The sequence below is a fragment of the Indicator indicator genome, chromosome 16 (assembly GCF_027791375.1).
Source record: "Indicator indicator isolate 239-I01 chromosome 16, UM_Iind_1.1, whole genome shotgun sequence".
NCBI lineage: Eukaryota > Metazoa > Chordata > Aves > Piciformes > Indicatoridae > Indicator > Indicator indicator.
Genome location: NC_072025.1, coordinates 14,227,956 through 14,245,314, shown reverse-complemented (window position 1 = coordinate 14,245,314; position 17,359 = coordinate 14,227,956). Strand labels below are relative to the sequence as shown.

Genomic DNA, 17,359 nt, shown 5'->3' with positions numbered 1-17,359 from the left:
CCTCAATCTTGGAGGTCTCTTCCAACTGAAACAATTCTGTGATTCTAAAGTGAGCTTCTGCTGGCAAACTCAGAGTACCAGCAACCCCTTCAAAGCTCCAGGGATGCAACCACTCTTCCAGTTGTGGGAGAAGGCTAAGGGGAGATCTTACTGCTGTCTACAACTACCTGGAACAGGCTGCCCGGGGAGGTGGTGGAGTCACCACCCCAGGAGGTGTTCAAGAAGCAGGTAGATGTACTTCAGGATGTAGTTTAGTGGTCATGGTATAGTTGGGTTATGGTTGGACTTGATCTTGAAGGTCTTTTCCAACCTTAATGGTTCTATGATCACTACAAGCCCTTGGGAAAAGTCCCTCCCCAGCTTTCTTGTAGCTCACTTCACCACAGTTTTGCCAACCCAAAACCCTGGAAACAGATAAAAACACTACAATAATCCCAGTGGGCATCTAAAACCCAACCAACACCCCTAGAAATAGATAAAAAAACCCAACAATAATCCCAATAGGCATCTAGAAATCAACCAAATCCCCTAGAAATAGATTTAAAAAACAATAATCCCAGTAGGCATCTAGAAATCAACCCAAAACTCTGGAAATAGATGAAAAACCAGTAACAATCCCAGCAGGCATCTAAAAACCAACAAAAATGGTGGAAACAGAAAAAAACCCAACAATAATCCCAGTGGACATCTAAAAACCAACCCAAAACTCTGGAAATAGATGAAAAAAACCCAGTAACGATCCCAGTAGGCATCTAAAAACCAACCAAAAAAAATGGTGGAAATAGATAAAAAACAAACAAACAAAACAAAAAACCCCACAACAATAATGCCAGCAGGCATCTAAAAACCAACCAAAATGGTGGAAACAGAAAAAACCCCAACAATAATCCCAGTGGACATCTAAAAACCAACCCAAAACTCTGGAAAGAGATAAAATCCCCAATAATAATTCCAAGTAGGCACCTAAAAAACAACCCAAACCTGTGGAAATAGATTAAAAAAAAAAAAAAACCACAATAATAATCCCAGTAGGCATCTCAAAACCAACCAAAAATGGTGGAAATAGATAAAACCCCCATCAATTATCTCAGCAAGAACCAAACTTGCTTTTCACCTGTTAAAGCTCACCCATTCCAACCTCACCACCCTTCACTCCCCAAATTCTTCTGCCCAAACCCCTTTATAGAATTGACCAAAACAAACAAAGAAGAAGAAGAAGAAAAAAAAATACCACCACATTTTATTGGTACTGTAAATATGGGAGCAAAGAGAAGAAGACATGGAAGTCCCTCAGTAAGGACACATAAAACAGCAAAACCTGCCAGAGTTAGTCTATCAAAACCCAAATTACTCTCTAAATAAGAGTTTCAAGTAATGCAATCATGAAAAGAATTTGACTAAAAAGAAAAAAAAAAAAAAGTAGTAACATTCTGAGATGGTTCCTGGAATAGTGCCTCTAAGAAATGAAAAAGGAAAGCAGCAGGAGACCTGTTGAAGGACAGACACATTGAAGTCATATATTAAAGTGTATCTCTAGGGTAAAACCTGCCCTGCATGTTCAGCACTAATTCTGTAGCCTCCTCCATGTGGCAAGTTGGCTTCTTCAACTCTACAAGACTCTTGAACCCCATAATAGGGATTAAAAAAAAAAAAAAACCTAAACAAACAGGAAATCAACAGAACACCACTTAAAAAAAAAAATAAAGGAGACCTAAGCCCGTGAGGTGCAGCTTGGTTGGGAAGCTCAGCAAACAGTGGGCTTCCCAAGGCTGCTCCCTGACTTGAGTCCTTGTTTTTCAGGATCAGGGATGGGAAATTTGTCTGTTTTGCATCATGATGCCAGATTTCCATGTGCCAGTTATAAGCTTTCAAGCAAGTAGGCTGAAGTTAACACAGCTACTGAGAGCACTTTGCTTTATTCCAACAGCCACATGCATTAGCAAGCTCATTTCTCAATTACTTCCTTTGATTAGTCCCTAATTTCATGTTCTCTTCCATAAAAACTTATTTATGGGAACATCTCCCTCCAGTTACTACTCAATTCCTGTCTTGTATTAACCCAGGTAGATCCCAAGGCAAATAAAAAAATCCTCCTTTCATTCATCTTCACCATTTGCATCTTGAGATTACAGTGCATAAATTCCAGTTAAGTGGAAAATACCTTCAACTGCCATGAGATAGGCATTGGGAAATCCAATACCTGAATCATTTAGTGTCCAGTTTAATGAGCTGCTCCCTCTGCACACCCATATGAGGCTTAATGAAGAATGAAATGAGAAGCAGGACTGCTGCACTTAGAGCAAAACTGCTGCTCTACAAGCTGTGACACTCCAGTCCCACAATTTCAGCCTCCACTCATCAATATAATAAACCATTCCTGAAACAACAACAACAAAAAAAATCTGGGGGAGGGAGACAGGGAGCAAACAAAATGAGTGTTTTGATGGGAGACCTGATTTAAGTCTTGCCAAAAAAAAAAAAAAAAAGAGCAAAGGCACTACAGCTGAAGCTTGTATTTAAATAAAGGCTGCAACTTGGCCAGCCAAGTTACAACACAGCCCTACTACAGCTCTGCTCTACCTTTGCAGCTGACTTCCTAAGCACACTTCAGGTGGTCTTCATCAGCTTCTGTGACAAACCAGCCACTTCCTCTTCATCATGAAAAGGAGATACACAGCTACAATACTTAGCCCAGCTCGTGTGAACAGTTTATTTGATAACCATAGCCTCAGAAGGTCCTAAACCTGGAGTTTCCTAGGCCTTGCTTTCATCAGTTGGGTCAATCAGACATCACAATAATTTATCTACCATGTCATCATTTTGACAGTCAGCTTTGTGAAGATGCTCCACATCTTTCCTTGTAGTGTCAGACCTGAAAGTTAGCAGCCCTGCTTTAGTGTTTGACAAGGAGAGAAAACGCTTCAGCCTGGGAGGTTGGCAGGTTCTAATTGCAGCTACGTTACTATAATTGGATACATCTCCTGAAGGTCATCACCACCATCAGCATCACCACAGCACTCCTACAGGATGCAGCAGCCTTCAAGAGCACTGGCACGACAGCACCTCAGCAAACAAGACCCTGTCTCATTCGGATGATCTGTAGTAAAGCAGCTTGGACATCTTCATCCATGTGACCCTAGAGCAAGCAAACAGTTAGAAGAAATTAAAGAATCTCATAAAGCATCAACTAACATTAGGAAGATTCCTCCAAACTACCCCAAGAAGCTTTCACTCAACTGGTGTATTTTCACTGCTCTCAGCAGATCTGTTCTGCTTGGGGAATTCTTTTACTCCTTTCTCAGGACAGAAAACAAAGACTTCCAAAGCTCACTGCCCCTGGACGTGTTCCTGCGTGACCTGCCCTAGGTGATCCTGCTTTGGCCACAAGGATGATCAGAGGACTGGAGCACCTCTCCTATGAGGACAAGCTCAGAGAGTTGGGGTTGTTCAGTTTGGAGGAGAGAAGGCTCCAAGGAGACCTTATTTTGTGCCCTTCCAATATCTGCAGGTGGCCTACAAGAAAGCTGGTGAGGGACTTTTTAGGGTGTTAGACGGCGACAGGACTAGGGGGAACGGATCCAAGCTAGAGGAGATTTAGATTAGATGTCAGGAAGAAGTTCTTCACCATGAGGGTGGTGAGACACTGGAACAGGTTGCCAGGGAGGTGGTAGAAGCCTCATCTCTGGATGTTTTTAAGGTCAGGCTGGATGTGGCTCTGAGAAACCTGATCTAGTGTGAGGTATCCCTGCCCATAGCAGGGGGATTGGAACTGGATGATCCTAGAGGTGCCTTCCAACCCTGACAATTCTGTGATGTCTGCAGGTCCCTTCCAACCCCTATTGTTCTAGGATTTTCCTCTCTGACACAGCAGCTTCCTTGAGGAAAAGAGGATGGGGGAAGAAATTCCTGTTTTGCACACACAAGCTGCTGCAGTCATGGCCCCTCACTTGCTGTTTAATTATCTGAAGTCAGAGTTGATCAACTACATCAACTCTTTGTCCACTGAGAGCCACAGGATACATTTTCATTAGGGTGCTGACTTCTACTCAGCTTCTGTCCAGAATGGGTAACCTATCAGACATTTCCAAGCAGGTCATTGTTCTACCTAGTGACACAAAGGCAACAAGAAGATGGCACAGCAAAGCTGTGAATGCGGCTTGCCCCATTCCAAATTAAAACTCCCCATGAAAACAGAAACTTGAAGCTAGTTTTAAGTTAATCTGTGGTGTTCCAGTTGGAAACATGCCTCAGGACTCTCTCCATGGAGATGACAGAGTAGAAGAATCTGAAGCTGGAGCTCTCATACCTGTACAGCACTAAGAAGATGTGTCCGATAAACCGAAACGACCTCTTGGTGCTGCCTTTTAGCATCCTAAAAACAACGAGACAGGAAAAGGAGGTGAAGTCATCACATCTCTTAACATCTCCTCTTGCCTCTTTCCAGCTCTGGGGGCTTGGTTTTGCACACACAAGCCAGCCCAAGCAGAATGTCAAGGTTAAAGTTACCATATCCCCCTCCATTAACCAAGAAACAACTCACTGCTTCAGTTTTATTGCTTGCATGGAGCAAAGTGGTTTTGCCAAAGGCTATCAGAGATGTGCTGCTCTGAGCTGTCAGCCCAGGTGATAAGGTGAACACCTTGTTTCATCAACACCATCAGCTGCTGGTTTAAAACCACCCAATTCAGCATTTTGCCTTGTAAGGCTCAACCTAACAAATGCTGTTAAAGGCACATCCCAGTTCTGGGCAGATTTGCAAGCAGCTAACTCTGCTCACAGGTGGTGCTTTGATCAGGAGCTCTGCTGAAGTCACACAAGATGTTTGTGCACAAAAGCCCAGCTCAAAGTGTTCCCTTTCCTTCTCCTGAAGGTCTTTCCTCAGCCTCCTATGCTCCAGATTGAACAACTCCAGGTCCTTCAGCTGCTCCTCATCAGACCTCTTCTCCAGACCCCTCACCAGCTTTGTTGCTCCAGCACCTCCATGTCCTTACTGGGAGTGAGGGCTCCGGGATGAACCCAGGATTGGAAGCATGGCTTCACCAGTGCTGAATACAGGGGGAAGTGTTGGCCACACTTCTATTCCAGGACAGGATGTTGGTGGCCTTCTTGGCCACCTGAGCACACCCACAGGCTAAGCTTACAGCCACCCCAGTACTGCAGTGGCCACACAGCTATTCCCTTGCCAACACTTTGGGTGACTACTTACAGCCAGCTGCTGCTGCAGAGTTTTCACTTGGTTCTGGAGCATTTCAACCTGCTGGTTCTGCCTCTTGGAGGGGATCCCAGTGGTGTAGGTAAGCTGGGACAAGCCATTCAGAGCTTGTTTCAACCTCTCGACATCATTCAGCAGCTCTGTTATCTTTGCAAAACAAAAGCACAGAAAAGCCTCATTTAAGGCTCACATGGCATTTACCAAAACCTCATTTTCTTTAGCATTCTTTACTGGAATAGGTTGCTCAGACAGGTGGGAGATGCCCCATCCCTGGAACCATTCCAGGTCAGGTTGTCTGGGGCTCTGAGCAGCCTGCTCCAGTTGCAGATGTCCCTGCTGACTGCAGGAGGGTTGGACTGGATGAGCTTTAAAAGGTCCCTTCCAAGCCAGTCTAGGATTCAGTCAAGTACTGATGAAGATCAGCAAGCAGTGCTATGACCCCAGCTAATGTTCTTTACTATGAGGATGGTGAGACACTGAACAAGCTGTCCAGAGAGGCTGTGGGACAGCTCATCCTTGGAAGTGTTTATGACCAGGCTGGACAAGGCCTTGAGCAACCTGACAGAGTGGAAGGTGTCCCCTACCCATGAGAGGGCAGTTGGAACTAGATGATCTTTAAGGTCCCTTCCAACTCAAGCCATTCTATGACTCTGTGATTCATGACATGCTGTCACTGGTTCACATTCTGCTTCCTAACACTGACATCTGTGAAGTGAGGTATGGACCCTGGAGGTCAGCCAGTGACAAATGACTTCTACTCATTAGAAATTTGACCTAGAATCGCTCTAAAGAACAATGAGCCATCAGAAGGTAAACCAGAGATGCTAAACAGATCCAGCTCCAGCAGGAGAATGAGCTTCTACCCACCCCAAAAGTGTCAAACCCAGCTTGGAAGTTCTGACAGTTTAAATGTGATGCCTGAAACCTAAAAGGAATTAAAAAGATTTAGCTTAGGATGAATGAAACCAGGACTTGATCTTAGATTTGGGCCAGTCCTGGGCACCTAACACTGAGAACACAAAGTCATGCTTGAATACTTAAGTTGCTGTATTTGGAGTCCAGTTAATCATAGAATGGTTTGGGCTGGAAGGGACCTTAAAGATTGTCCAGTCCCAGTCCCACTGCCATGGGCAGGGACGCCTCCCACTAGAGCAGGTTGCTCAAGGCCTCTCCAACCTGGCTTTCAGTTTAGGGGTAAGGAGCCACCTGACATCCCAACCTTGTTATCCTTGGCTTCCACCTGCTTTGCAGACTCCTGAATTCTCTTCTGCAAGTCAATGATTGTGGTCAGGGATTTATCACACCTTTCCTTCTGGTCTTTAATTTCCTGCTCGATGCTGCAGCTCCTTAACTGAAGCAGCTCCTTCTCATCCTTCAAGGAAAGCTCACTCCTCCTAGCTTGCAAAGCCTCCTCACATGCTTCCTCATACTTCTTGTTCATCCCTGCCAGGTTCTCAGCTATGCTACTAAGCTGGGCCTCCAGAGAACTCTTCATGGAATTGTATTCAGACAGCTCAATCACTTCTTTGCTCTCCAGCTCTGCTAAAGCTTGTCGAGTAAGCTGAATCTCAGACTGCAGCTTCAAGATTTCCTCAGTTTTAACTTGGCTTTCCTCTTCCTTTTCCCTCAAGCTGGTTTTGATGGCTGCAATCTCCTGTTCAAGCTTTTCCTTCATTTGTGTGTATTCCACCAAGGGCACTGAAGACTTCTTCAGACCTGACAATTCCTGCTGCAGTTCTCCTACTTTCAGTGTTTCTTTCTCATAACATTCCTTCTTACTCCTGAGGGCTTCCTTCAGCTCTTCTACAGTGCAACCAAGAGTCTTCTTCAAGGCTTCAATTTGCTCTGCTGAAAGCTGCTGAGCCTGCAGAGGCAGCTCAGTGCCCTCTTGGAGCTCAGGTCTCTCCTCTGTGTCACCTGTGTATTTCTGCAGCAGTTCTCTCAGTTGCTTGTTCAGCTCCTCCATTTTGCTTGCAAACATCTTTTCCACCTCACGGGACCTCTCAGCGAGGACGTAGTTCTGCTGCAAGTCGTTTTGGATGGACAGAACACCCTTCCTGAGCTTTTCATTCTCCACTTTCAACTTCTGGTTTTCCTCCTGGCTCTCTCTGCACTTCTGTGCCTGTTCCTGCAATTGTGCTTTCAGTGCTTTCACCGTGGCCTCAAAGCTTTGTTCTCTGTCTTCAAAGGAGGCAAGCGGGGCGTATTTTGACTTAATGCATTCTTGAATCGTGTCGAGTTCCTTCTTCTGGGCTTCAATTTCTCCATGCAACTGCAAAACCTCTTCCTGACCCCTCTTGCACTCAGCTGTCAGGGCAGCATTGTTCTCCTGAAGTTCCTGCAGGCTCTTCTTTAAGGCAGCCACGGTGCTCTCATGATCTTTCACACTTATAAACTCCGTTCGCAGCTGATTCTCCAGGAGCCTCACCTGATTTTTCAGAGTCCCATTTTCCTCGTTGACCCTCAGGAATTCTTGCTTTATCTCTTCAGCTTTTCCCTTCAGCTCTGACAGCTCCCTGTTGCTCTTTTCCAAGGTGTTGTTCAGGACTGCTTTAACCTCCTCGTGGGTGGCAGCCAGCACGTACTGCTCCCGGACAGCCTCTCTCATGGCTGCATTTTCAGACAGCAATTTGCCCACTTTTGCTTGCTCCTCACCATATTTTTTCTGGAGCTCAGCAAGCTGCTTTTCAAGCTCCATACCATCCGATTTTAAAGCTTCCATTTCTTTTTTGTGCTGCTCAGGTGACAGGTACACAGCTTGCAAGTGGCTGATAGTCTCATTTAAGTTGTTCTTCTCCACCAGCAGCTTCTCAGCCTCTGCTTTGCTTTCGTTGTACTTCTTTGTTATGTCAAAAAGCTTCTTGGTCAGGTCACCAACAGCCTCATCGTTTGTCTTCTTCAGCTCCTCATGAATTTTTAAAGGCACATTCTGGCTTTTTATTTCAGTTTTTAGCATCTGGATTTGCTGCTTCAGCATCTTGTTATCCACCTGTGATCTTTCAAGCTCCTTCTGCAGAGCCTGCTGCTTCTGAGATAATTCAGAGATGGTCTTCCCGAGCTCTTCATTCTTCTGTTCAAACCCACTCCTCATCTGCTCGTGCTCCTCTGGCTTGATGTGCCGAGCAAGCTTGGCTCTCTGACTCTCAGATTCCCTCTTTAAAAGCAGGATCTCTGCCTGCAGTTTTTCACACTCTCCTTCCACCTCTGCCAGCTGCCTTGCTTTCTCATTCACCTCGTTTGACAACGAGCTCTTCATGCCTTCAAACTCCTCTGAAGCTACAGAGCAGGCTAACTTTGCTGCTGCTTCTTTCAGCTGCCCTTCCAGCTCCACCACGTTCCTTCCCCTTTTATCTCGCTCCATCTCCGACTTCACAAGCTCCTTCTGCAACCTTTTGTTTTCCTCCACCAGCCTTCCTTCATCTCTCTTGAATTCTGCCACCAGCAATTCATTCTGCTTAATCTGGTTCCTTAGTTTTCCCACCTCAGCAGAGGCTCCTTCGTACTTGGTTTTCATTTCTTTCAACTGATCCTTCAGCTCCTCTGTTAACTTACTGTTCCCTGCAGCAGCTTCGCTCGTCAGGTGATCCTTCAGAGCCAGAAAGTGGGTCTGCATTTGCTTAACTTTGCCTTCAGAGTCAAACATTCTTTTCTGCACATCCTTTAAAGCATCTTCCAGTTGTTTTATCTGTCCATCAGATTCTGCCTTGGTTCTTTCACACTCTGATGCCAGAGCTTTACACTCTGACACCTTGTGAGACAGCTCTCTCTGCAGTTTGCTGATTTCCTCCTTTGCTGCACCATAGCAGGTCCTCATGTTGTCAAGCTCCTTCTTTAAAGTTTCCTTTTCTGATGTGGATGATTGGGTGGGCAGGGAGAGCTGCAGGGGTCTCAGCATAGACCTAGACTGCAGGGAAATTGGGCACAAAAATAAGACACTTTTAAAGTCTGACAAGTCACAGGCAGGTGAATTATCACACACAGAACTCTCTTACACAACATTTGCCTGAAATTTAGCAATAATTTGTCTGAAAATAGGAAAATAACAAGAAAAAAATGCCTGAAAACAGCAATAGGATGAGGGGGAATGGTTTGAAACAGAGAGAGTAGGTTTAGACTGGATTTTAGGAAGAAGTTCTTCAGTACAAGGGTGGTGAGACTCTGGAATAGGTTGCCCAGGGAGGTTGTGGATGCCTCAGCCCTGGAGGTGTTCAAGATCAGGTTAGGTGAGGCCTTGAGCAGCCAGGTCTGGTTGAGAGGCATCCCCTGCTCATGGTGGGAGGTTGGAAGAGATGATCTCTGGGGTCCCTTCCAACCCAAACCATTCTATCATTCTATGAAATATTGGGGGGGGGTTTGTTGGGTTTCTCTCTTGGAAACACTCATCTGCTCCTGCCCATATTACAGGACTTGTGCATCTCAGCTTTCAACAGTCCTATCACTCTACAAGACTGTTTCTAACCATCAGACCCTACTGACATTAATTTCCCCTGTTATTTGTCATGAATCACTCCTCTGCTAGAAGAAATATGATTTAAGGATCTGCCCCTTCCTTCAAAGCATGTGAAAATAATTTTTAAAGGAATCAGAGTATGCTGTGGCTAACAGAACCTCCTCTCTGAAAAACTGAGAAAAACAGTTAATTTAGGGTCCAGTAAAGGATCTCACAAAACCCCACCAGTTTTTCCCTAGTTTCCACTAACAAACTCAGGTTGTGTCCTCTCCCTGGAGGTGTTCAAGGCCAGGTTGGATGAGGCCTTGACCAACAAGATATAGTGGAAGGTATCCCTGCCTGTGTCAGGGGGTTTGGAACTGGATGCTCTTTAAGGTCCCTTCCAACCCAAACCATTCTCCAATTCCATAAATCTTCATAGCCTCCACTGCACTTTCTCCAGTAGTTCCCTGTCTGTCTTGAACTGGAAAGCTCAGAACTGGACCCAGGACTCCAAATGTTATCTTACTAGGGGCAGAGCAGAGCAGGAGGTGAACCTCCCTTGACCTGCTGGCTGCACTCCTCTTCATGCACCCCAGATCATTTGCCTTAGTGGCCAGGGAGGCACCTTGCTGGCTCAGAGGATGACAATCCCACTGCACTTTGTGACTGCTGACCCAGCAGGCTCTTGATTCTGTTTTATAGACCATTGAGCACTCGACCACCCCACAGCACTCAAAGCTGTGTCACAGCTGTGACTCTAGAGGGCACCAGCCGTTCAGAAGAAACATCTCCAAGCAAGCAGCACTGAAAACGTTCCCCTCAGAAGCAATCTTTTAATTTGTGCACATAAATTCAGCTTCCCCAAGCAGAATTGTCTTGGAATTCCCTCCAGTGGCAGAATATTGATTACCTGAGACTCCACTGCAAACACTTGGCCTTGTTTAAGCAGCAAATCTTCTTTTCCTAGATGTGAAGAGCAAGAAGAAGTTAGTCTGTGTTTGAAACAGTGACACAGAAGCACAGCAAAATGGTTGTCCTCTCTCAAGTTCCTTGTGTTCAACAGGACTGCTGTAGGTTGGTGTTTAAGGTGAAGGGTCTGGAGAATAGTCTCTGAGGAACTGCTGAGGGAACTGGGGTTGTTCAGCCTGGAGAAAAGGAGGCTGAGGGGAGACCTTCTGGCTCTCTACAGCTCTCTGAAAGGAGGTTGGAGTGATGTAAGGGTTGGTCTCTTCTCCCTAGTGTCAGGTGCTAGAACAAGAGGAAATGGCCTGAAATTAAGCCAGGGGAGGTTTAGGTTGGAGATCAGGAAAAATGTCTTTCCTGCAAGAGTGGTCAGGCATTGGAACAGGCTGCCCAGGGAGGTGGAGTCCTCATCCCTGGAGGTGTTCCAGAAACATGTGGACATAGCACCCTGGGGCATGGTTTAGTGGCCATGGAGGACTCAATCTTAGAGGTCTTTTCCAACCAACACAATTCTATAATTCTATGAAATACTTGGTACTGGAATCATGGAATAGTTTAGGTTGGATGAGACATTTAAGATCATGGAGTCCAACCATTAACCCAACACTGTCAGGTCATTGCTAAACCATGGCCCTCAGCCCTACACAGCTTTGAAACCCCTCCAGGGCTGGACTCCACCACTGCCCTGGGGAGCCTGGGCCAGGCCTTCACAACTCTCAAGGGCAAGAAATTTTTCCTCATGTCCAACCTAAACTTTCCCTGGGGCAATCTGAGGCTGTCTCCTCTTGTCCTATCAACTCCTAACAACCGCTCCTGAATTAAGTCACATTGGAAATGTGCACAAACCACCCCAGCTCTGCCAGGCTTGTTAACTGTTCTCTGAAACAGCCACCTTGAGCTAACTACAGGTCTGCACATGACCACACCTGGGAGAAGCATCTGCTTGCACTCCAAATAAATAAATGATCCTTCCTGACAGGCAACCAAACAGCTCCCACGATGGCTCATGACAGATTAAGTAACACTTTGAGTTACACAAGTGCAAGCCAGGCCTGTAACCCTGTTGGAAGCAAAAGACTTCAGCTTCTGGAAATGGAACTGTTTCTAGTAGAAGGGTAAAGGTGAGGTCTTGTGGTTAAAAAGTTGCTTTCAAACCTGCCTACACTCAAGCTTTCACGATGACCATGGTTTTCTTATGAGCATTCATAGAATCAGAGAACTGGTTAGGTTGGAGAAGATCTCTAAGATCATCAAGTCTAGCCATCAAGCCAACACCACCAAGACCATTAAACCCTGTCCCCAAGTGCCATGGCCACACACTTCTTGAACACCTCCAGGGACGATGACTCCACCACCTCCCTGGGCAGCCTGTTGCAATGCTTGGCCACTCTTGCAGGAAAGAGATTTTTTTCCTAATATCCAACCTAGATCTCCCCTGCTGCAACTTGAGGCCATTTCCTCTCATTCTACCACCTGATACTAGGGAGAAGAGACTGACCCCACATCACTACAGCCTGTTCAAGGATGGACAAGTAAAGGCTCAACATGGAGCACAGACCTTACCCAGCTTGTTTTTCATGTTGTTGGAAGACAGAGTGACAGTGGACATTTCACAAGAGCAGTCACCCATGAAACTGATCAACAGTGTCCTAGCACCTGGGTACAAACACAACTGCACCCAGCTGACTGCACTCTTAGGTGTGGACAAACATTATGCTGAAGACCAAGAAAAGGAAGAAACAACACCACAACAACCCTTTTCCATGTATTCTAACACTGCACTGTTCAATATCTCTATCAGTGACCTGGATGAGGGGATTGAGAGTACCCTCAGCAAGTTTGCTGATGATACAAAACTGGGGGGGTTGGCTCACACCCCTCAGGCTGTGCTGCCATCCAACAGGCTGGAGAGCTGGCTGCAGGCAAACCTCATGAAGTTTAATCAGGACAAGTGCAAGGTCCTACATCTGGGCAGAAATAACAATAGGCAGCAGGACAGGGTAGGGAGCTGCCCCTCTGGAAAGCAGCTCCACAGAAAAAGACCTTGGAGTGCTGGTGGACAGCAAGTTCTCCATGGAACAGCAATGTGCTCTTGTGGCCAAGAGAGCCAATGGGATCCTGGGATGGATCAAGAAAGCTGTGTCCAGCAGGTCTAGGGAAGTTCTTCTACCTCCCTACTCTGCCCTGGTGAGACCACACCTGGAATCCTGTGTCCAGTTTTGGGCTCCCCAGTTCCAGAGAGACAGAGACCTGCTGGAGAGAATCCAAGGGAGAGCGACAGGAATGATTAGGGGAACCTGAGCTCTCCCCTGTGAAGAGAGACTGAGAGCCCTGGGGCTGTTTAGTCTGGAGAAGAGAAGGCTGAGAGGGGATCTGATCAATGTCTATCAATATCTGAGGGGTGGGTGTCAAGTGGAGGGGGCCAGGCTCTTTTGGGTGGTTCACAGTGATAAGACAAGGAACAATGGGTTCAAACTAGAACATAGAAGATTTCAGCTCAACATGAGAAGAAACTTCTTTACAGTGAGGGTGACAGAGCCCTGGAACAGGCTCCCCAGAGGGGTTGTGGAGTCTCCTTCTCTGGAGACTTTCAAACCCCACCTGGATGTGTTCCTGTGCAGACTACCCTGAGTGATCCTGCTCTGGCAGGGGGGATTGGACCTGATGATCTCTTGAGGTCCCTTCCAACCTCTGGTATACTGTGAGACTGCATCATGCATGGCAAGTTGGAAGAATTCACAGTACTTACTGTTACCAAAGTTACTTCCAGATCCCATCAAGTCAACCTAAACGGTCAACAGCAAGAGAGAGACACACACACAAAAAAAAAAGAAAAAAAAATTAAAGAACAAAGCTGAAAATTCACCTCAAATTTTTCCTATATGGTTTTAAAGGGCAGGGAAAGCTTTAACAATGAGGTCATCACTTAAGACTTTCAACAGCTTAAGATTGCTGAAGTATTTACTGCTGTAAACATCAGTTGCTATGTTACCTCTCCGACCAGCGAACGTACTTCGTAATATTTGAGTTTAGCTTTGAGAGCTTCGATAGTTCTTAAGCTTTCCTCCTGCTGTTTCTCCTTGGTGGTTAGGATTTTCTTCAACTCATCCTTCTGAAAGAGAGAAAGAGTGCCACATAGCCAAGGAGGGGCAGATTTCTAACACCTCAAGCAATTTCCTACAGTTTAAGCATGGAATGAATCCCTGAGATTTTGACTTGGGAGTCGTTCCACAACCCTGCTCCTCTACGAGAGGAGTCTTGAAGAATGAGTCAAGGGAATATGCACCAACATCATTAGTTAGTGCTTAATTTGTTCTCATTTATTAATCTTGCATTACTGAAAGTCACTAAAGGGATACTTAAGCCAGCTGTAAAGGTGCCATGAGGATTACAGACACTATTTGTAGTAGCAGACACGCTGTGCAGCTTATGAACCCAGCAGACACCAGTAGATAGCATTAGGATTGATACAATTTAGCATTCCCCAGAATCCCAGCACAGTGGGGGTTGGAAGGGACCTCTGCAGATCACCCACTCCAACCCCCCTGCTAAAGGAGAGACACCCACAGCAGCCTGCCCAGCATCACAATGCCCAGGAGGGTTTGGAAGCTCTCCAGAGGAGGAGGCTCCACAACCTCTCTGAGCAGCCTGCTCCAGGGCTCTGGCACCCTTTAAAACTCAAGCAGTTCCTCCTGGTGTTTAGGGATTTCCAGGCAGCTTTTGTTTTCTCTACTCCATGACTGAAATGCAATGGCCACTTCCCCTGTTTTAAAACTCTTTAAGGTGATATCTCATACCTCATTCTCAAGATCATCTGCAAACATTTGCTCCTGCAAAAATAACAAAAGAAATCCCCCCCACAAATCATTTTTTTTAGTGAGTACTTCAGGGGCTCAGTCACAGTTTCAGTGCCAAACCTACCCCAGTCTCTAATGCTACACACTTCTGACTGTTCCCCTGTAACATCTAAGCTCTGGCAAAGGAAATCAGCAGAAGTGAAGGACGTTGGGACAGAGCAATGTCTCTTGCCATGCAAGTAGGATACTGGAATTTCTCTTTCATTGCCTAATTCCTGCACTCCTGGGGCAGAAGAAGGGATTTTTAGAAGTCTGCTGATGTTGGAAAGTGAACCTTAAGGAATTTGTGGGTTTGTTTTAAAAGAGAGGCTCAACTAGGAAATGGTTCTGAGAAGAATTATTCTGCCTATCCACACCTAGGGGAAGCTGCACACACATCTTAAACCTCTACAAAAGATAAGTGAAATAAAATGGCAGCCCCTAAAAAGCTAAAACAAAAACCAACAAACAAATAAAATTATTTCTGGTTTTATTTTCCTTCTCACCTCTACTGCTCCTATCCAACATGATGGCATTCAACACGTCCAAGTGCCAGGTGCTGCACTTTGGCCACAACAACCCCAGGCAGCACTACAGGCTGGGGTCAGAGTGGCTGGAGAGCAGCCAGGCAGAGAGGGACCTGGGGGTACTGGCTGACAGCAGCTGAACAGGAGCCAGCAGTGTGCCCAGGTGGCCAAGAAGGCCAATGGCATCCTGGCCTGCATCAGGAACAGTGTGGCCAGCAGGAGCAGGGAAGTCATCCTGCCCCCCTCTGGTTAGGCCACACCTTGAGTACTGTGTCCAGTTCTGGGCTCCTCAATTTAAGGATATTGATACTTGAAGGTCTCCAGAGAAGGGCAACGAGGCTGGGGAGAGGTCTGGAGCACAGCCCTATGAGGAGAGGCTGAGGGAGCTGGGACTGTTTAGCCTGCAGAAGAGGAGGCTCAGGGGAGACCTCATTGCTGTCTACAACTACCTGAAGGGAGGTTGTAGCCAGGAGGGGTTTGGTCTCTTCTTCCAGGCAACCAGCACCAGAACAAGAGGACACAGTCTCAAGTTGCACCAGGGGAAGTTTAGGCTAGAGGTGAGGAGAAAGTTCTTCACAGAAAGAGTGATCTGCCCTTGGAATGTGCTGCCCAGGGAGGTGGTGGAGTCACCATCCCTGGAGGTGTTCAAAAAAGGATTGGACTTGGCACTTGAAGTCATGGTTTAGTTAGTCATGAGGTGCTGGGTGATAGGTTGGACTTGATGATCTCTGAGGTCTTTTCCAACCTGGTTGATTCTATGATTCTATTTAAAATGACCTCTTCTTTGAGGTCTAAACTGCTACAAAAATACAGTGAAGAAGCAAAATGTGAGCCCCCAAAAAGCTTAAAAAAAAAATTGAATTCTTTCTGGTTTTATTTTCCTCCTCACCTCTACTGGTCATTTTTAGACCCCAAGACAGAAGTCGAAAGCAGTGGGTTTAAACCAGAGGTCTTAAGAATAATATTTCAGCTATAGGGGCTAAGAAATTCCCTGTTTAAGACGTTTTTTGCCACAAGATTTTTTTTTTGTGTGTTTTCACTTCCAATGGCAGCTGGAAAACAAGCAAAGCTGACACACACCAGCTATGGTTAATTGTACAGATGAAGTTTAGTCTCCAGATTATGAGGTGCAGGAACATCTCATGGCTCACCTTAACATCAAGGTACAGCCAGAAGAGCTACTGCTCAAATTTAGGAGTAGCAGTGAGTGAAGTTGTAAGAGGTCTCCTCACATTCAGGATCTTACAAGACCAAAGGCTTTTGCAGCAGAAGAAAGTAACTGTGATACAGAAGGAAGCAGAGAAGACCACATCCCAATTTCACATGCTTTCCCTTCTGCTTTCATTGAATGCCTTGGGTTGGAAGGAATCCATCTAAGTTCCAACCCTCCTGCCATGGGCAGGGACACCTCCCACTAGAGCAGGTTTGCTCAAGGCCTCATCCAACCTGGCCTCAAACACCTCCAGGGAGGGGGCAGCCACAACCTCCCTGGGCAACCTGTTCCAGTGTCTCACCACCCTCACTGGAAAGAATTTCTTCCTAACCTTCAGTCTAAATCTCCCCTCCCCAAGCTTCTACCAGCCTGTCCTGTCAGCCTCAGGTGCTTATTTCAACCTTCAAGTCAAGTTGTTCCAACATCACATTTACCTCATTGAGCTGGAGCTGCAGCTCACTGATTCTATCCAGCAGCATCCTTTGCTCCTCTTGCACTTCTCTCATCCGGTCTTTCAAATCTTGATTTTCTAACTCCAATTCCTTTAAAAGGTAAGGGAGGGCAGGGGGAGGGGGGAAATAAATAAAATAAGAAGGAACACCACCACAATACCCTGGAGCCATTCCAGGTCAAGTTGTTTGGGACTTGGAGCAACGTGCTCTAGTTGCAGATGTCCCTGCTGACCTCAGGTTGGACTGGATGACTTTTAAAGGTTCCTTCCAACCCAAATCATTGTCATAATTCTACAGACATTCATAGAATCACAGAGGGCTTAGGGTGGAAGGGACCTCAGAGATCATTTACTCCAACCTCCCTGGGCATGGGACACCTCCCACTAGCCCAGGTTGCTCAAGGCCTCATCCAGCCTGGCCTTGAACACCTCCAAGGAGGAGGCATCCACAGCCATTCTGGGCAACCTGGTCCAGAGTTTCACCACCCTTATACTGAAAAGCTTCTTCCTAAGATCCAGTCTAAACCTACTCCCCCCTCAGCTTCAAACCTTCCCCCTAAGGAAACTAAATCTGAAGCAGCAATTCGAGCAGTAATTACAGGCACCAAGCCTTGGCTAACAAGTCCCCTAATGATTCTGTGGCCTTACTCCAGGGCTGTCTCATTCTGAAAGTTTATCTAAGCCCAAGCTCCAGAGCCTTCAAAAGCCTTACAGCTCTACATAGC

At 46.2% G+C, this 17,359-nt stretch overlaps 1 protein-coding gene across 1 annotated transcript in view; it reads right to left on the bottom strand.

The window, feature by feature from the left end:
* Window positions 1-3,064: 3,064 nt before the first annotated feature.
* UACA (uveal autoantigen with coiled-coil domains and ankyrin repeats) overlaps window positions 3,065-17,359 on the bottom strand; it is a 41,241-nt gene continuing 26,946 nt past the window's right edge. Inside the window, exons 12-20 of the mRNA XM_054387734.1 lie at window positions 16,618-16,725; window positions 14,405-14,437; window positions 13,621-13,719; window positions 13,357-13,393; window positions 10,517-10,607; window positions 6,432-9,123; window positions 5,207-5,359; window positions 4,307-4,372; window positions 3,065-3,136 (exon numbers count right to left, since the gene is read on the bottom strand). Of these exons, the coding sequence (XP_054243709.1) occupies window positions 3,065-3,136; window positions 4,307-4,372; window positions 5,207-5,359; window positions 6,432-9,123; window positions 10,517-10,607; window positions 13,357-13,393; window positions 13,621-13,719; window positions 14,405-14,437; window positions 16,618-16,725 (3,351 nt within the window). The remainder of the gene's footprint in view (window positions 3,137-4,306; window positions 4,373-5,206; window positions 5,360-6,431; window positions 9,124-10,516; window positions 10,608-13,356; window positions 13,394-13,620; window positions 13,720-14,404; window positions 14,438-16,617; window positions 16,726-17,359) is intronic.